The sequence below is a fragment of the Polyergus mexicanus genome, unplaced genomic scaffold (assembly GCF_030449975.1).
Source record: "Polyergus mexicanus isolate NDT 795.1 unplaced genomic scaffold, iyPolMexi1.0 SCAF_12, whole genome shotgun sequence".
NCBI lineage: Eukaryota > Metazoa > Arthropoda > Insecta > Hymenoptera > Formicidae > Polyergus > Polyergus mexicanus.
The window spans coordinates 6,807,828-6,828,611 of NW_027223332.1; the positions used below are offsets into that span (position 1 = coordinate 6,807,828).

At 38.6% G+C, this 20,784-nt stretch overlaps 3 protein-coding genes across 4 annotated transcripts in view; 2 read left to right on the forward strand and 1 right to left on the reverse strand.

Annotated features, from left to right (window-relative positions):
- The window catches only part of Hwt (heavyweight), a 115,113-nt gene extending 104,663 nt beyond the window's left edge, over positions 1–10,450 (forward strand). The window contains exons 7-9 of one of the 2 annotated variants that reach the window (XM_070305164.1): positions 5,777–5,978; positions 6,233–6,352; positions 6,446–10,450. In XM_070305164.1, the coding sequence (XP_070161265.1) occupies positions 5,777–5,978; positions 6,233–6,352; positions 6,446–6,635 (512 nt within the window). In that variant the 3' untranslated portion in view covers positions 6,636–10,450. The remainder of the gene's footprint in view (positions 1–5,776; positions 5,979–6,232; positions 6,353–6,445) is intronic. The other variant, XM_070305165.1, reaches the window with a different exon arrangement.
- Positions 9,512–13,886, reverse strand: LOC138938299 (glutamine-rich protein 2-like). The gene is made up of 15 exons (XM_070305166.1): positions 13,797–13,886; positions 13,611–13,724; positions 13,390–13,513; positions 13,130–13,290; positions 12,874–13,035; positions 12,369–12,747; positions 12,127–12,210; positions 11,641–11,966; positions 11,380–11,484; positions 11,039–11,304; positions 10,721–10,969; positions 10,221–10,458; positions 10,058–10,136; positions 9,793–9,854; positions 9,512–9,700 (listed from the first exon to the last, which is right to left on the reverse strand). The coding sequence occupies exons 1-15, from the start codon at positions 13,884–13,886 to the stop codon at positions 9,575–9,577; spliced, it is 2,565 nt and encodes an 854-aa protein (XP_070161267.1). The 3' UTR covers positions 9,512–9,574.
- Positions 13,887–15,353: 1,467 nt separating this feature from the next.
- Positions 15,354–17,559, forward strand: LOC138938297 (uncharacterized). The gene is made up of 2 exons (XM_070305162.1): positions 15,354–15,392; positions 15,798–17,559. Exons 1-2 carry the CDS (start codon positions 15,354–15,356, stop codon positions 17,547–17,549), a joined length of 1,791 nt encoding a protein of 596 aa, XP_070161263.1. The 3' UTR covers positions 17,550–17,559.
- Positions 17,560–20,784: the final 3,225 nt, after the last annotated feature.

The following is a 20,784-nucleotide window of genomic DNA, read 5'->3' on the forward strand; positions in this document are numbered from 1 at the left end:
ATAGTATCGCAGACAGTTCGTTTCGCCTTTTTCTTTTCGTTAATAATTATCTCAATTCTACCAAGAAAATAATTATCTTAAAATGATAAAATTGTTTATCTTAATTTATAAAATTATTAAATTATATTCTCAAGTCTTATAATCTTTCTCAAGTCTGAGCGTTGAATGTCTTTATCTACTTTTTCAAAGACGATGGATGACGCACTGACCGGAAACAAGGGGTCTAACGAAAAATAGATTTCTTCTTCGCTACATCTTTTTTACATTTCGGTAACGTCGATGAACGACCAATCACCGAAAGGAGAACAATTCGCGTATTGTGCTCTTAAATAAAAACCATTGGCTTGTGCCGGTTCATAATGCACTAGAAATGGGAACGGTGGATAAAATGTGAAGCTGTGGCTTTATTCCAACTTCCCACACGACGGGTTCATGTGGATGCTCGCATACGGTTCGTTGATGTATGCAAGCACGTGTCAGCAGGAAGATAGCAGACGAGCGTATTGAAAGTATCGGAGATATTTACGCCCTACTTGCGACAAGTTTGCACTGCCCCTTTTTCGATCATCTCTTTTAAACGTCATCGTCAAAACGAATCTTTCGTAAAGCTACATTATCAAATCTGCTGAAATACAAATCGAATGTAAAGAAGGTAGATATTGTCTTGTGAAAAATCGTGCAAAAATGAGATAGCTGCATCGTGGTTCTTGCTCACGTGTCTCGATGAATATATTCAACGTTCATACGAATCACGTGAGGATATTACGTTAGGACGTTTGCGATTCTCGACGTCGAAAAAATTTACACTCGCAATCGCGAGGACGAGATTTATCTCGCGCATAGGCCATTTAGAAGCCGACAACGCGAACTCTCTCCTAGCTGATGGCGATCGTTAACGAGCTGCAGAAAAGGGAGGAGGCAAAAAAGTACATCGACGCGGTGATATCTGGCTCGGTTCACTTCGGTGGCTATAAGAAAGATTTGACTAACCAGAGAAGAAAAGTACACAAAACACAAGATAAAACAATTCTTTCTAGTTGTTTACAATTGAGGTTGCCGAGTGTAACTTGCATCAGAATTTCTGTTTTTCCGCATTGCATTTTCTACCTACTGCAATCTCTTTTCAAAAAGTTTTATTATTACATCACAAAAATGCATATGTATTTGTTAAAGACAGTTTATTTTTGTCATTTAAAGATAAATGTGTTTAGAAAGAAAAGAAATAAAGAAGAAAAAAAATGTTATCTCAGAAAGAAAATATACGAGTATATCTGATTTACTCATATAAACTTGAATTATAAAACGTATTTTTGAAATTGTATTCTTAAAAGTAGATATTATCTCTTTTCATAGCAAAAAATATACTTTCAATATATATATATATACATATTTTTTTGTAGTTATCGTAGAATACGTTTGATTCTATCAAATTAGCAATATGTGAGTTATAAAGCAGATATCTATGATTCCGCCGTTGCATGTTTTCATTACATTTCGAGAATTTGCGGTGGCCCCTAAATTCGTTCGTCGCAAACTGTCCTGTTTATTTTGTCCCCGGCATAGAAGCATCCTCAATTTCGTTATACACACATATGTACCTCTTCATAGATACAAATCACGTACACTTTAGTCAACATCGCGCACTCGGTCATTTGGTAGTTGGCCAAATTATTACACGAATGGTTGCGTTTCAATATTTTGCTTTAAAGCTGTTATGTCAGGTTCCAGAAGTAGATTCGAATTAGTCTTGTGGACGTAACGCGATGTAATTAGAATTTTTATAGTTCGTTAAACAATAAAGGGACACTATATGCTTGAATTGTTATTATATATTGTCATATTTACGTAATTATATAAAATTGAATAACTGCAAATTATTTCGGTTGCAGCGTGCTCTGTGCTCGCTAACGAAGCAAAATTAAAACATCGTAGAAGCTCAACAAATTTTAATTTTCCTAGCTTTTTCCGAATACAGCTGTTTAAAAATCATATCTGTGTTCTCGACGAATTTTTACAGTTTGTGAATTTTAGAAAAGCTTGCAAATTGCATATGTACCACTGTGCGTTCTGTTTCTCAATTCTCGGTGAGTAAGAGGATTTTGTCATGGATGTAGGCGATAACGCTCATAGTATACACGGAATTTCATATGAAGTCTCGACTACGAAGTAAACGCAGTTTTATCCTGAATCCTTGAAAAATCTAGCCACGTACCGTTTGCCTGATGTCACCGTAGCGACACTTCGCGACTGTCTGCTATTATCCATTTGGTACCGACCCAAAATGTCACTGTGATGCAAACCGATATTCGTTTGACCATTTCTAGGATTTTCTACTAGCGCATTACATCGATACATCTTAATGATTATGCTCGACGAAAGACTGATTAAATTAATTAAAAATGATAATCAAATTAAACTATTTTACATGCGCATTTAATTTACATACGTAATCAGGAATTTAATTATTTTAATTTTGCGCAATAAATCTTCTCTAAATATCAGTGAAATAATAATTCAAATTAATTAGTATTAAATAATTTATGAGCTGTTTTAGTATCATAAATATGAACTCAACCACTGTTAGCTGGTTTGTTAATAACTTGTTTCCTAATGTTCTAATGTACGTAGATAAAAAATGAACGTCCCAGAGCAAGTTATTTCGTAAATAATGAATGTTACAGTCAGTAACATAGACCGAAATGTCGGTGATCTTTGGACAAATTGTACGAAAAGAACCATCGGAATCGTCTGATGGAAACGTCTGATATACGTCTATTGTACTTCATATTTCATGAGGATCGCGAACGTATCAACTATTCCGAGCAGGTTCGAAGTGTTTGCTACCGCGTCGATAAGGGCCCGTCAACGGAGGGATAGAAGAGCTCAAGGGCGTGTAACTGCAACATCTGTCGGCGGATATCTTCGAGGCCTATCCAGACAACGGCATCTCACATCTGTTGTTCGGGTATTTCGGCACCATTGCGAAATTTCTTTGGGGGAGAACAGAGCTGCCTCGTAACGATGCGATATAAGCCAAAGACGTAGCGAGTCTTCAAGATTGCGAAATCATCGTGACTCGGCAGCTCTCGAGATCTCCTCCATCTGCGGTCAATTCATGCGCGAGAGTTTCTGAAAGTTTTAGGGTTTCGACGCGAATATTTTTACGCTTATAAGATGAAGGTGCCGCGGATTGTAACGTGAACGCGATCGATTTCGACGATTCGTCAAAATCACAAATCTTATTCCGATCAATACGTCTCTTTTCGCTCGTTCTAAGTTCGCAAAGTTCTCCTCGTGAAAGCCACATTGTTTGCATCGGCAACACTGGCCGCTCCATCATAAGGTGTCATCCTCTATCTAATAGCGTCTTGCCACTCAATGGAATCGCCATTGACTCCTTTCCAAGCGCGTTTGACATGCCGGCTCCCCGAGGCCGTAAATTCACCGGTGTCGTAAATCTCTACGGCGGGTTCCACCCTCCATCTCCTTTGCCTGGCAATAAATACGAATCGCTGGCGCGGGGATTGCTCGACTTCCCGGGGTTATCTCGAGGAACCGTCCCGACTCTTCGACATCCGGCGGAACGTCGTCGTCAATACGTCCTGATTTTTGCGGGGAATTAAAAGTTCCGTTCGCCATCCATGACGATACGACGATCCGCGCATCGTGGCGGAAACCTGCGAGATTTCCCGTGCGTCCCCCGTCCCCCTTCAGTTCAGAGCTTCGTTCGTGACCACGAATTTCCCCGGAGACGTGTCTACGGTGACGCCTCTTGCGTGTCCCGTGTCGAAGGAATATTTTTCGTCTTCTTTCGGTCCACACGCTATTTCTCTTCTCTGACTCTCTATCGTCGCACGCATAACTATCGCTCTGTTTTCTTTGCACGGCGCTTCAAAACATCTCTCTCCAAAGCTCGCACACAAGGGAGTAAGCAAGGTCTTAATGCAAACAAGCGTTACTACGAATTCACATATGATGAACACGACGGAGGAGTTTACTCGTGTTCTCGACTCGTGCCTCTGTACGATCCGGTATAGAGATGTCTCGACGTCTCCCCATTTCCCGCGGGAATGCGCGACGGTCGGAAAGTCCGCGAAGAAATTGATTGAGACGTATTTCCGTCAGAGACGGATATTAAAACAGTCTGGGGGAGAGAATAAGGATACGAGTGTCAGAACGAGAGATTACCCGTGGGTTGGGCGATGTACAAAGAACAGGCTGGAGGTAGATTTTGGCAAAGACAAAGAAGACGAGAGGAGGAACCGTTTACACCGTTGTTCCAGGGAAAAGGAAAGAAACATAAATCTGCTCGGCCGATCGCCAGATTGAATTTAATAATACAGACCCACGCAATCTTGTCGAGTAACGCTAGCCGTTCGCCGCCGTTAATGTTTAACCATTCCCGAAACCTGTGTTTCGCAAAAAGGGATTGAATAGAAATGGCGCGTGAGAGATAGCCATGATCTTGTCGGTCTTCCTTTCGCCGTAATTTGATGCGCGTGTACAGGATGCTCGAGAAATATTTTTTCTATTCTAAGTTATATATTTGAAAAACTTTTCAAGTGAGCTGAGAAAAATTTTTTCTCAGCTAAAAGTTTAATAAAGATAATTGCTTGGCAGATGCATTTAATTTCTTATATTAAATATTATAATCTATAATTTTATAAGATTTAAATAAAATTTTTATAAAAATAAAATTGTGTGTGTTAATTAAAATTATACATACATACATACATACATACATATTTTTTTTTCAACATACATTTTTAGACACAAAATTCGTTGAAACTTTTTAATGCCGAATAATTCCGTAACTCTAGATATTTCATTTTTAATTTATCCGGCTCTGCTGAGGCATCTGCATATTCGTCAGAAGAGACCACTTTGGCGTGCCCTCCGAGCACATTAAGCCACAAAAGAGACTAACTCAACGTTACACCTGTCAGAGCAATTTTATTGTACCTGCATCATGTACGCGTCCGAGAAGTCAACCGCTAAGAGATTGCGCCAACAAATGAAATTAGCGCCCTACACTGCCGTATTCAGGGACGCTTCCAAGGACACAAAGTGTCCTTCGTTGATCATTGTTGTCTGCGGAGAACTTTCGTCACATTGATGTTATAACAGCAAAAGTGTACAACTGTATAAAATTAAAAAGTTACAACTATAAAAAATTGTATTAAAATAAACGCTTTATGCGCGTGTGACAGAATAGCCCACAATTTTCGAAAAATATACGTCAAAATTGTTTTAGGAAAAGCAATTTTTAATATTAATTTTTTCAAAACATATTATGTTATGCAAATTATTATACGCTACCACTCTATTTAATTCTAGTGTTAATTTAACAACGATCTGCCACGATATATTATCTTCAGAATATTAGAAGCATTTATCGTTTATCATTATTTATATATATGATATCAATTATTATTTGATGCTGAATAACAGTATTGTATTGTATTCTAAATTCTAATCTCAATCCCTCACACCAGGCAAGGGTAGATAAGAGTGATAACAAAACTACGTCAACAATGCCATAACAATTTCCTATAGATGACGCAGCTTAATCTGCCTGTTATTCAGCGTATCCAAGTTCTGATTTGTAGCAATTATTAAGGGATAGTAAACCCCCGTCGCAAGAGAGAGAGAGAGAGAGAGAGAGAGAGAGAGAGAGAGAGAGAGATTGCTGGGAACTCTATACATGTCGGTATATCATCTGTGTTTACTGGTGGGAGCACCACGATGCGTCTGACTGTCGGATGACTCATTTCAGGCGGCGGTCTGTCGCGCCCGAAGATGACTCTGAATCTGGATGCTGGTGGAAACGCGGCGGGGACGAGCTGCGGAATTCCGTGCGGTGGTTTATTGGCGCCGAAAAAACCTGGTGGCTTGAGTCTCGGTTTACCACTGGAGATTAGTACCGCTCGGATATCGGCTGATCTGGTTGACGTGGAGCTTCCTTTGGAGAGACAAGGGTGAGTATACCGAGACTAGTCGGACGCTTTTCGTCGTAATTTTTCGAGTCTTGACACGGCGGTAAAATTATCTTGACTCGAGAATCAAGCTACTCTCATATAAGGTTACGCGCTTTTGTCTTCTCTTGTATATGTTCCCATATTTTTCTTGGAATTTCATGAAAGCATTTCTCGCGAAATGTTTTTGCGACTGTAAAATCCCGCGGGCAGATTAACTTACGAGAGCGATACTTGATTAGAGATTTGTTATCTAGGTGGTATCACGGTTCCATCACGCGCATCGAGGCGGAAGGTCTCTTGCGAGTTCATCAAGAAGGAAGCTATTTGGTGAGAAACAGCGAATCGACCAAACAGGATTATTCTCTGTCTTTAAAGTAAGTGTCACGTAAATTAATGTTTTTATATTTGATGATTGGCGAACTTTTCTTTGATGAGCATTATAATTATTTTATTCTGATCTTTTTCAGGAGCGCTCGGGGTTTCATGCATATGCGAATCCAAAAGAATGAAGAGTTAAACGCTTACATCTTGGGACAGTTCAGCAAGCCGTTCGAGAATATACCGGAAATGGTCCGTCATTTCAGCGTGAATCGTCTTCCGATACGCGGTGCCGAGCACATGTGTCTCCTGCATCCAGTTATAGTTCAGCTTTTGTAGCGCATCTATCGTAGCGCCATTTAAGGTGCTGTACCTCTTTTGATAATCTGCTTTTTTTCCCGCCGAAGCGCGCGGTTTGGCAATGAATGAGTTTTGATACGGTAAACGGAATGTTGAATGAATCTCCTCCGAGATTCTCCGTATCAATTCGTATTTCGGTTGAGCGAATCGAATTCCGCACGAAGAGAGCCAGAGATAATGGACAATAATGGCATCGACGGGATAAACCGCTTTCATCGTAAAATGTTACAGGGGAAAGTACGAATACAGTACAAAAGTATAAACAGTGACTGAAGAAAGTTACTTAACGGTGCACAAGTCGATCGATTAGGCGAGGACGTCCGGATTCGTGCAATTTGTGAGAGAAGTCGGTGTTAAAGTATGCATGAAGAATCTCAGGTTCGCTCCGAATGAAGGAAAACTTTTTCATAATGTTTCACCGTCGTCTGTCTTTTCCATAACGATTTAATTTTGCATGTCTATACTCGAGTCCAAGCTTCCGTTTCACAATAGAATCGATAGAGACGATTACGTATCCGAGTTTGCAAACGTAAAGATCGGTGAACATGCTTCGTCTTCCTCGAAAACATCGCGCAAACCTACCTCATAAGTAGATACATGCGGCACGATATACGGACGACATACGGACTTTGCGACTTTAAAAGCATCGTAATAAAAAGTCTCGAGATGCGATATTATCTGGTACAAATATCAATTTGGCGCCAATGGTAATAAGATTCACGAGAGATAATGAATTCGAGATCAACGATTCGAAAAAGTATACGCGAGAACGCCTTACTCGGTTGATTTTGTCAACTTATTTCAAAAGGTTGTTCCTCAAGTCCGCGGTCATGTGGATTCTACGAAAGAAACTATTTAGATGGGATCAGAAACGCTGCTTTACGAAACGGTTATTTAAATAAGAAAGGAAGCAGGAAGTAATGTACGTACTTAGGTTTAACGGAGAGTGTAACGAGAATAGAAACGGCCCGACATGATGTGAGCTGGAAGCTACAATAAATATAATCCTAATATCCACTCGAAGGAGAGAAAATATAAAAAGCGCAGTGAGCGCGAGAAAAATGCCAAATTTTACTTCTAATCGTAATCATTTAGTCAGGGTTTAGTTGTCCGTCGTCATTGATAAGTAATTAATTAGGTTTAGATCAATAAGCGAGGGTAAGTAATTTACAATAATAAATTGAATCGGCATCGATTACAAGTATTGGATGAGACAATCGCTGTTTTGGCGAAGGTTCTGTGTAAACTCGTAAAAAAAAAAAAATCACGAGTCGTAGATGATAACGTGCTTTTCTGCAGAGAGATGCGAGTGACGATAATGAACACAACTAAAGAATAGAAGAGGAAAGATGATTGAAGTCAATCTGAATCATCGGTGGCTCGTCATCCGAGTCATCCGTCCGACAGTCCTTAGCGACACATTTGCGGAAAAGTTTTGCGATAGAATGCAACCGATACATATTTTTTCATGTGATATTAATTTGTTACAGAGATAGCCTAGTTTCACCTGTGATCTGTTACTTAATTTCCCTTGTTCGTGTCGCGCGGGCGCGCGCGACAACGATAATAGATAATTAATCTTGCTATTGTATTATTACGTAGTCAGCAACGATGCGTTGGTCAGGCGCGATGATGAGACGTCCGTGATGTCACAATAATTTTTTGGATTAGGAATTCGATTCGCAATGGTTGTGAACGAATTTACGTTAGCTATCGCGAAAACAAGAGTTTTGCTTAATATTGAATAGTAACGTAGGGAACTTGTACGACGATCGGTAGCGAGTGCCAGCATCGTGTAAGAATAATTGATAGAGTCTCTTTTTCAATTGTTTGACAATTCTCGATATCGGTATAAACGATTATTAGTTTCCTAATTAAAGCAATATTTTAAATTTAATCGAAATATATATATATGAATTATGCACGTGGCACTCTCTACTTTCGCGTCTGATTAGGTTGAGTGTAATTGGTACGTATTTTAAGCTGCCAGTATTATTAACTGTAATCGATAATGCATATCCATATTAACGTTTAAGACATTATATTGTCCCCATAGTCCCGCGCGATTGATACATTGAAACTATAATCTATATATTTATTTCATATTATATTTATTGCATTGGGTATGAGATAACGATGAGATTTCTGTACGCCGTCGATTTAATCGCAAAATCATAGAGCTGTAATTCTATGATATTGTAATTCTAGAGATTCCGTAAACGTAGATTAATATTACTTATCGAGAGGTAGTACGTAAATTATATGGTAGATACTAACTTGTAGATACTTCCTGTACCTTGAAATTTGTATGAAGTAGCATTTAGATAATACCGTATACATATATAATATATAAATATATATAAATATATATATTTATATTATTATAAATAAAATACTAGCATATAGTATCGCGTTTGTAGGGTATATAATATTAAAATCGAGCAATGCGGAGTGAGTCCAATGAATACCTTTGAGCGCTGTTTACGCCCTTTAACGTAAACGGATCTCAGACGGCGATGTGCAATATTCTTAAGCGATCTCGCAGAACTGTGCATTCGTAAAGTACGAGCCAATATTTTTGTTCCAGCAAGCAGACCACGAATGTTCCAAATCGATTTTATTAGATAGTCTTGTGTACTCTGAAAATTTCTCTTAATTAATAATAAAATGTTTAATAACTCCAATTTGGCATTACACATGTCATTTGTTTCTATTTTTGTAAAGGTTTTACTATTTCGCGCTGTTACATGATTCTAGAAAAAATAATCTTTTTACATGAGGGAATCGAAAAATTTTGTGTGAAATTTTTACAAAATTCTACAATCCGTATCATTTCAAAAAAAGCATCTAAAATTATTAATATATAAATGAATTTCGATCATAATTTTCCTTTTACTAAGTTCTATCTATTCTATCATTTATTTTCCCTCTATCACTTTGTTAGTTTCGTATAGCACGATCTCATCTTGAAGTCCAGCTGGGATAAATAACGGGCGTTCGTCGACAATTTTTTGTGACAGTGTCATTTGGCTCGCTTCTATAATCTGTGCCAATTTAAACGTAATTACGGGAGCGTAAATGTATATGGAGAGCTTATATTTCGATATTTTCAGTAATTTAAATGGGTATGGCATACCGGTTTTTCCGCCAGTTCAAACATCCTCGGTTCCTTCAATGGTTTTCTTGCATTATACCTCTCTACAATTTACAACAACAAAAAATATGGAAAATATTTTATGCAATTTAATAATTATCACACGTGTCGCATAACAATAATAATTGTAATAATTATATATATAAGTACATTTTTGACATTTGATTTTATTTAATTATACGACAGTTTTTTTCCTGCCAAATAATGACTGATTCTCTGAATGCAAGATATTGTATTATTCGCTCACCATTTCCAGTGTTATTTCGTTGAATCGGCGAAGACTTACGAAATGACGTCGAAGTAGGTGGCGCATGTTCCTGAGAAACCTATAAAGGTGGAATAATATACATGTCATGGGCGAAATAAATATTTGAATCGCTTATGATGAGATTTCCTATATTAAAGCTCACTGAGGATCGAGTTTCCTCGCTAATTTGACTCTCCCAGCAAGCCGGTCCGCAGACGTCCAGCTTATCCGGCAATAAGCGACTACGATACATCTTACCGTCTTTCCCCTTTATTAAACCGTCTGTTAATTGTACTGTCTGGGGTCCCCATTGGCTCAAAAAATGTTCTACCCGCATAACCTTTTGATGAGGAGTCATGATCGTGTGACTCCCGCCGCAATATCGGTTGCAGAAATGATCTCTGAATACATTAAACATATAAAATTTAAGGTAATAAGATTCATTAAATTTACAGTTGTAACGAGAAAGGAGTACATTCGTATAAAAAATTAAAAAAAAAGATCTCAATATTTTAAATTATAATATATTCATCAACCGTTCATATTATTTATTTTTTAGTCTATATTTTTAGTTTATGTGTTATATTTTTAATTTATATTATTTATTTTCTGATATGTAGCACGTAATATTTTTTCGAGATCGAATAAAATGCTATTAGTTACCGGGGTGTTCTTGCGAGCATCTCTTCCTTTGCTGCTTTTATTTTCTTGGCCTCCTCCTGCATTGCCGCCTCAAATTGGATCATATTTCTGCTGTGTGGCAATTTTCTCTGCTGCTTCCTAACTTGGTCCAATTGGTATGTAAGATAAGGCTTCATACTGACGGTACAAGGCAACGCTTCGGCACGAAATCTGCCGGTTTCCTCTGTTTTCATCACAACGTCTTTGTCGCAGGATATACACTGAACATCTCTAAACGAAGAAGAAGAGATCGATATTGCGGACGCGTTAAAATTTCATCCGCAAGCCTAAAATATTCACCTGAGCAGCTTCTTTGTTCCAGCCGCCTCGATCTCGCGCCTCGCCTCGGCCATGATCTTTAGCTTTTCTTGAAGCGACTTCAATTTCTTATTCATAAAGTCCTTTAAAGGCGTCATCTCGATTTTATCCACCTTGGCCGCAATTTCGTTCTGCACTTCGTCAAGCGCTTGTTGCCAAATCGATTCCTGCTTAGTCAGTTTATCAATCGCCTCTTCGAGACCACGCGAGAGATCGTCACAGGCAGCGTCGAATTGATCGTGTGATACCTACAGCGATCTTTGTGGTATTTTAATCTATATAAAAAATAAGAATCAGCAAGTTTGTGTGATATTTCTTTATACTTTTCTGTTAACGGTTTGAGTATCCGCTTTATCAGCTAAAGCATCTTCGAGATCTTCCTTGTCTGCTTTAACAGTTTTTAGAAGTTCTATTTGTTCCAGCAACGTCTATTAGCGTAAAAGCAATCATCATAAATACAGTCACTTGAATAAATTATATAAAAGACAAAGAAGCAATTTTTACAAATTAATTTAGAGTTGATTGATTTTTAATGTAAAAATAAAAAATATTTTAATTAATTGATTTTTACTAGAAGCTCGTACATTAATGCGCGTTTCTTTTTTCGCTTTATCATCGAACAGTTTGTCTATCGTTTCTCCGATTCTTTCCATATCCGCTTCTATTCCTTGTATTTTTGTAACAAGTTCATTAATATCGATATCAATGTCATCTGTTTTATCCGTTGCTTGCATAACGTTCACTTTTTCTGACAAATGCTCGATTTCTTTCTCCAATGCAATCACCCGTTGAGTAATATCGTTCATGATTTTGCCATGCGTCGTCTCCACGTTTTTCACAGCTTCTAGGCACTGCTCTAATTTCGCAGCATCACTCACTTCAACTATTCTCTCTTTATCTTTAGCTATTTCTGTAACAGCAGGCTTTTCTTGCACCGTTAGCGCATCAACAACCATTGTCTTTGTGAGTACTTCGCTTTCTATATATATAGTTTCAAGGATAATATGTAAATAATAAAATTAAATAAATAATAAATATTAAAAAAAATGCAAAGTTATTAATAGACGCACGTGCAACTTTTTCGTTAAGATCTTGTAGCTCCTGTTGTATCTTAGCTACATCCACTTTCAATGTAGCGACATCTTGGCGTATTTCTGCTATGTCATCTAAATACATTTTCTATTTAGTAAACTATTTTTGATATACATTTCAAAAACTGCACAATAGCTACTATATTAAAAATTTATAAATCAAATAAGCATATCTTTTACATTAAATTAAATTTTATATAAAATTGTTAAGCGCTTATTACCCGGAATCGTCAATCGAGCAGCAATTTTGCCGATTGTCGTAATTTTGTCAGCTGCTGGTTTAGAAATTTCCTTTGCCGTTTCTTCTTTTACAGGGAATAGTACGGTGTCTTTATCGTTTACGATCTCTGCTGCTGCTGCGGCTTCTGTAGCTTCTGTTGCTGTTTCTGTGGTTTCTGCTGCTGCTGTTACATGATTATCGGCAGTTGGTGATATATCTTCAAGTAAAATATTGGTAATCGTTTGCAAATCGGTGAGCTTCTGCTCCATCTTTGCAACTTTCTCTTCGAGTTCACCCAATCTTGTGTTAATTAACGACATGTCTGCGGTTGCAATTACACCAATATCGCCTTTAATCACATCTTGTACCATTGTCGTGAGCTATAATAATGTTTTCAGTAAGTTTTAAGTATTCTCTTTCCATTTGTTTTTTATTTTTTTTTTTAATTAAAATTTTGCATAAATATTATCGGTCGAAAAGGTTTACGAGATTAGCAAGTAGTATACCTTCTCGATACCTTGTTCGCTCGCATCTAATCTCTTATTGATATTTATGAATTGCCACACATCTGCGACAGGACCTCCGTTTCTGCCATTTAAACGTTCGACTATTTCCGGAGTCGTAGATAAGTCCTCCAGAGCTTGAAACTGCTGTTGTAACTGTTTCACCTATTGTTGATTTATTAATTTAATTATATCTTTCGATTCTATCACGTCTACGTATATAGTAACGTTTATTTAAAAAATAATTTTTTCTACGCACAGATTGTTGGAGTTCCTTAAATGCTAAAGCTGTAGGAGGAGAACCATTTACGACAGGTTCCACGAAAATGACCGTCTGAGGTTCGCTTTCCTTTTCAGGACCTATTTCTTGCTTTACCCCTTTCGTCACTTTTAAATCTTCCTCCGCAGAGGGTTGGATATCTGAGTCAAGTTGCATCTGCTTTATTATACGTATCGCAACTTAAGATAGATTAAATAAATACATGAGAATATAAAACGCGGAAAGCCAAAGATTTGTACCTTCCGTAAATATTGTAACGTCCGTATCTTCTCGAATTCGTTGCGATACTTTACCAGTACCATTGGTAATGTTGTATTCCTGAAGATAAAGAGTAGGTCCCTGCTTCAAGGACTGGACCATCGTCTATAAGAGTCTTTGCATAAATATGTATATACGGGAAAACAAGATTTTTTTTGTATCACTTTTTTTATTCAATTATTTCTTGTATTAATTTTCTCACTTTAATACGATCAGCGTTTTCGTCACGGTATTCTACTTTGGTAGCTTGTAAATTTATTTGTTGCAACAAGACATGGAGGAAATTATGAAGAATGTTAAAGTTAACTACGCCAACCTAAAATCGATGACTCTGTCAGTCAGTTTTATTTATTACGTGCATGATCTGTGTGTCTCGTGATCGCTTTACCTCCGGCGTTCCGAGAGCAAGATCGAGCATTTGAGGAAGAGAAATTTGCAGGCTGACAACGTTAGTCACTGTGGGTGCTTCCGCCGCCATTTTTCTACACGAATAATTAATTTCTCAGGAATCACGTAAGGAACATAATTATGTTCGACTTTTCGAATACGAGTACGATTATTATGAAAGATATTGACTAAATTGTCAATTTTGAAAATCAATTGCCTTTTGTTCCTACATTCATCCCTTATCCAGCAGATTAAGGAAATAAAGTTTCGCCTCTATATTCATAGTTGGCGCCACGAATATGCCTGACAAGTAGCGTGCCCCTTTGGAAAGTATTTGTATTATAGAACATGTCATTAAAAAAGCCTTGATAAGAAATTAATTTTTATTATGAATAAAATGATATGCTTAGTAGTAATTATATCGTTTAAGAAATTAATATTCACATAATCGTTTTTCATGTCGTAATCATTAATTTTGATGTACCTTGGGATATTATATATATATATAATAGCTTTTTGAATTCTCGTGCATATTGCACTTTAATAATAGAAAAAATATTTTCCTATAACATTTATGTGTTATATCTCAAAAGTGCCATACAAATTATAAAGATTCTGCACTGCAATTTGCAGTGTAGTAGTTTTCAATCTTTTCTATTGTTAAATCAAGTATCATGAATGTGGTGCGTTAATGAAACAATAATTCGCTGCGTGTCATTCCTCTACAAACAAGTTTGGTTTATCTGACTGCACGTGTCCGGTAGACCAAAACATGAAATGGAGAATCGGGCTATCTGCACTACAGCAGATTACATCAAACCATATATATTTTATCGAGTCTCCGGATATGATATTCTCGAGCGTTTCCGTTTGACAGATACGATCGACGTCAGCTCGATCGTGTATTTATATCGCTTGCATATCCATTCCGCGACGATGATGAATTCTCCTGTATCGTGAAGCCGGGGACGAATTAAAATCTCCGTATTTCCTAACCGGATTATATATGAATTAGAGATAATACGAATAAGTCATATTTTCTGAAGATTAAAAATTCGAAAACCAGTGAAATTATGTCTTTATAATTTTGATTAATTTCTTTAAATAAAGAATTTTTCAGCTTTTTACGATCTATTTTACAAAAATGTTCTTCAAATAATTAAATTAAATATCGAAATTTCTTGGAAGAAATCTTTTAAGAAAATGTTTCTTCTTTAAATTCCATCATCATAAGAAAATCTGGAGAGACTCGAGTAACGTTTCGAGTATGAATGATTCAGTGGTGGTACATCTATATAGCTGCGTTCTCGAATTACCCATGATAAAGCCGACATTGGCGATGTTTGAGTTACGTTGTTTGATCACCGGGCGAATGTTTAGCTGTGAGTAATGTCAGCATTCTGGCCGATATCTAGTCGAACGCCTCGACATTCGATAGCACGGCGGTGTTACGGCGTCCGTATGATTTACTCATCCGTCAGGTGAGAGACAGCCTCTTTCTGTCTTCTTTCGCGATTTTTCCGTGTGCGGTCAGTGCGGTGGCGGCCGCGGCTACGAAATGATGTATACGTTAAAGGGGAGCTACGCGGTGATGACGGTGAGTGCAAACGATCAGTTTTAAAATATCTTTTATTTCTGACTTTTTAAATCTCGTCTCTATCTCGGTTGGCGACAGAATTAATTTCGGCTTCCGTCTTCTTATAATTAGCGTCGCGGAGTTTCTCGACATATCGCCCGGGTTAAAAATTTCAACGAATGATTTATTTACATATTTTCGCGCGGAATCCGATCCGATTCGATTGGATTCCATGATAGTTTGCCGATTGTTTCGGCACGGAACACGCGCATATAAAATGCATCGAACGATAATTTTATATTCACCACTACAGCCCTGAGGGCAATTCCGGAAATGTCGTCTAGTTCGAATAAACTCCGATGCGCTGTACTATAAATACACACCAGGTAAATATTCGGCGACGATGTAATCTGAGTCTTCTTTCAGCTTCTTCTATTTACTCGGACTCATGGCGATCTCTTCAGACACGCGGAGCATCATCAGCGATACAATCCCACGATACCGTCACTTCCGTGGTATCTCGCATCAACTCAAGAGATCGTCCTCCATGATATTATTCTCAAGTCGATCATCCCGCCATCGTTTGATATCAAGGCAATCCAAAAGCGCCCGTTGGACGCTTCGTTCTACGGTAGTCCGATCGCTGCGATGTATTCGAGCGACGGTGTTCTATCGCACGGTAATGTCTATCGTCTGCTCAACGGTCATTGGATGCTATGCGAGGACGGATGCGTCGATTGCGATCCGTGTGCAACACAGGGAAATCCCTTATTCAAGTGGATCCTGCAGAGCGTCAAGCGGCCATCAGATTCCGACCCGTTGCGACATGATTTCCAGCTGACTATAATCTCACAAATGAACGATCACTTCCGCACGAGCAACTTCTGGCCCAATAACTATAATTACGTAATATCCGGGACGGAACAGAGCTCAATCTTGGTTACCAGAACGCAGCATAACAACGGCTCAGAAAATTCTCTACCTAATCTCGAAAACAATTTTGCCCAACAGCATCATCGATCGAAGGATCTCTGGCAGTTGACGGAACGGGATTCGATCTCGCAAGAAGAGAATCATATTCAGGGGAACGCGAGCACCGACAAGCCGCTCGAACAGAAGCACCGATTTAGAAATATGAGACATCGACCTCGGCCCATGGAGAAAACCGTGAAAGAAGCGAATCAATTGGCGCCCAAGTTGATCCTGGGTACTGATCAACGGGGTCAAAAGCATTTGATTCACGTAGTGCCGGCGGATCATCCGCCGATGAACACCGCGCATTTCGCAAATTTGCTCGCTCCGAATCATTCGATATCGTCGCATTTCGTAGAAAGCGAAGCAACACGTTTGAATAATACCATTCCTAAGCACGAAAAACAAACTTATCAGCGGATATTTCGGCGAGTTTTCGATTCCTTGAATACGCACAGGCAATCAATCGAGAGTTTCCTCAAGTCACCGAACAATGTAAGTGAACAGCGAATAGCTTCCTCCATGAACGATATGGATATTGCTGGATTTCCCTGGCATAATCGCGATGTAAATCACACAAGTACTAATTTCGAACCGTTGCGCCTTAATGAGACGCTCTTATCACCTCTTTATGTGAAAGATAATGATGAAATAGAAAAATATCAACAACATAAAAACAATTATGATTACCAGCACATAAAGCCGGACGTTAATAATTATTACGCAAATAGAAATCAAACTAGGATATCGCGTGGTCAGTTGCCAATAAATTTTGATTTCAACAGAGAACGGCGAAAAACACGCGTCAGGCCGTATTCAATTAATACTAAAAATATCTCACACATAAATTCATCGATTTTATTACAAAGTTCGGATAGTTCTTTAATAGATATTCCGAAATCTGATTTTAATAATGACTTTGTTATAAACTCCGCGAAGCAAATTGATCCTAATGAAACATTCATTGATAAGGCAAATAACGATTTCATAGAGTCGAGCTCAATAATAATAAAACGCGAGAATGAACGAGTATTCGACTCGGAGAAGTTGACAAGTGGCGATGCTAATCGAGAATTCAAAACTTCGCACCATGCTTTCAGGCTAATTATTACCGAATCGCCGGTGATTCAAAAAGGACACAAAACTCTAAATCGTACTGCAGCATTACAAATAAATACTTCAAAGACATTTGCTGATAATCCGTAGTTAAAAAAAAAAAAAATAATGGCAGCAAAGATGAATATTATTTTAATTGCGATATTATTATAATATTATTATACTAATGTTATATATAACGACATATTATTACAATGCAGAAACTAGCGCGTTTATCTAAAATGTAATATTAATATTAAATATTAAATTAACATAAATATTAAATTAATTAATAAAATGTATCAAGATATTTAAAAGCGTTTTGATTAATGGTAATTCAATTTCTTCATCAAGACTTGACTGAAAGTGTACGATACACATAACGTACGATGTGAAAAATTATATGTATATTAGAAAAGAAAGATATGTATAATAGATGAAGAGAAAGAGAGCTTATATATTAAAAGTAATTAATAAAATATGATATTTAATAAGCATTTTTTGTGAATCAGATATTACAGTGTTAAGAATAATTTGTAATATGTAATGAAAATTATTAATCGGCAATAATGTTAATTGCAATATATGTTCTAGAACATATGCGCCTTTATTATATAAACATAGATATGTATGTCTGGAACTCAATGCGAAAGTATCGAAGGATGCATGCGGGACAAGAAGGCGGGCGGGATTTGAGAAACAGAGATAGGCCTGACGCTTATATTTAATTAAAGAGAATACGGGCTCGAGCGTGGAGAGAAAATCGGATGAGGCAGGTAGCTGGTTGAAGTTGGAGCGAGGCCTGTGTTTCTTGTCTAATTATCTACCCTCTTGTCCTAGTCGACCTGCCATGTTCACTTTTTATATATTATAGTTGCTGCTTTTGGGCAATTCACTTTCTTCCATCTTCATTTCTTTTTCCTTCTTCTCTTTTTCTATATCTCTATTTGTCTTTTTAAATATATTTTTATATCTATCCTGTTTTTTTTTATATCTAGTATCTCATAGATTATATGGTATTTGTAGTATCCCAGCAAAGACCAAAAAAGATAGACAATCTTGTTCAACTATTTTCCTCTCCATGTATCCTCGATTTTAACTCGTCTGCTTGTCTACGCCAATGAACGTGTCGATTGCAAATGGCTGTAAGGATCGAGCTCCCCAAAGTTTTTAATTAGATCGCCGTTTCTTCCTTTCTCGGCAATCAACAATGTTGATGTGATCAGGGATAAAATTCGCCGCCCTAAGCACCGGTGTCTGCATGAACGACATGGAAAATTTCTCGTTTTTTTAGACTCTTTCCAATCGCCTTTCTTCGTCGCCCGCGCTCGAGCTGTTTCTCGCTTGTCCTTCAACGGCTCTCCACGTGATCTTGGTCGCCCTTCGTTCCCTCCCTTGCTTGCCACAGTCGAATGGTACAAAACGATCGACTCGATCCCTGGCAGATTGGTTTTAACGAGTTTCCTTTCAACGCGGTTTATCGAGGAATTGCGGACGCTTTCGGTGAGCTTCTTCCTCCGAGTCTCCTTCTCCCCTGACAGAATACGCTAGGGAAATTTCTACGGAAGATCTTAATTAAAGACGCCCGCCGAAAAATGAGAGCTCCCCCGGATTGGGGAGAAGGGCGTTATTGCCGCACCGACGCGGCGCGGATCCGATTATCGCACGGTCTGATCTATTAACTGTGTGTACGTAGCTTAAGGAGATTCTCGCGAAAGTTGGGCCGCGTTGCCACTATGGCGCGAGTAAATACGCGACCGATCAAATTTTAGTTAAGAACCCGACATTTTGCGACGAAACATGCATTTCACGAATATTTTAGATGGAAAATATACGACGTTCTAAAATGTCTTGCAAAATATTTGTCTCTATTTAATCGAACATAGTGTAATCCTCGCCGTTTAAAAAATCATCCATTATTTGCAATATTTATGCGCTATGCCAAAAATTTTTCTTTGTTGCTGTACGAAGTAGATCAATATCATTGTGCATTATGTCATGTTAAATTAAATTTCAATAAAAACCACCGCGTTCGAAACTTCCAAATGAAAACGTTCGCATTACGGCAATGCAAAATATTTATTATAGTAAAAATAATACAGCAAAATACCGAATAAATTGTCTTCTATCGAATTTAGTCGCTTAAATTCAACCTATTTTATACCAGTAAGCACCCTCGCGGATATATTCGCACGTAACTCGGAGATAAGCGCACAGCCAGTGCCGTAAGTCTATCGAGCTTTCAGACGGCAAAAAGTGGAGGAAGCGGAGACGAGATTGGGAGTAGAAAAGAGAAGCCCGGCTTTTAACAGGAAGACGGTGGAGACCGGCACCCGTCTGATACGAGATTGACGCTCTAGCGCGTGAAAAAAGAAAAGGGAAACAGGGCTTACTAAACGCGTGGCGGAAAGGGCGTTTTCTCTCGTCCGTTTTCAGATATTTAAATCCGCGCGAACGAGGGTTCCGCTCGCGAATCACCAATCTCTCCTCCTCCCTACCCCCGTGATCCGAAATCTTGCGAGCAAGAGGTTGCAAGACGCAGCGAATCCGCTCCTGTCTGGTTTCTGGTTCTGGCTCGAACGAGAACGGATGGAACGCGGTACGGGAAATGGTAGGAAGGAGTAGCGAAACGGTGAGAAAGATAGGAAGATTGCGGAGTGAGTTGTTCGAGCGTGACGTGTATTCTTGTCAGGGTGAAGCCGAAAGACGTAGCATACAGCAAACTTTACAGGCCGCTTGTTGGAGAGGAAAAAGAAGACGACGTGAGCGAGAGAGGGAGGAAGGGGTAAGGAACACCGGGGAAGAAAGAGAAAGAGAGAAAGAGAGCGATAGAGAAATTGCGGAGGAAGAGAGGATCTTCCCGGTATGTACTTTTTAATGGTGTGGGTGTGTCGGCGCGGATGGAGGAGTAAGTTTTAAAAACATCCCGGCCGACGCGCCTCCGTGGTGCTGGTTTTATCGCTACCTCCTGCCTCCAGGAGGACTCTCTTTCTTTCTCTCTCCCTGTTCCTTCTCCCATAGACTCCGTTCTGTAAACCCCCATCCGGGCAAAGCCTTCCTCGCCCATCGTGGCACCGGGAGCACTTGCCTACATACGTACTGTCGGCTGTAAATCCACCGAAAAGCATCTGCGGGTATCAAGAAACAAGTCTGGGCCGCACAACGACGCTTGAGCTTTTAAACCTGCATGAGAGCGTAGCATGCAATTTCGTAACGATCTGCGCACGCAGGTGCTATCCGTGTGGAACAACGAGAAAAAATTGCCGCCTAAAATGCACCCCACGATACGCTCGAGAGAGTACTTAAGGTTTTTTTATTGATCGCATTTGTCATTAAATGTACAACG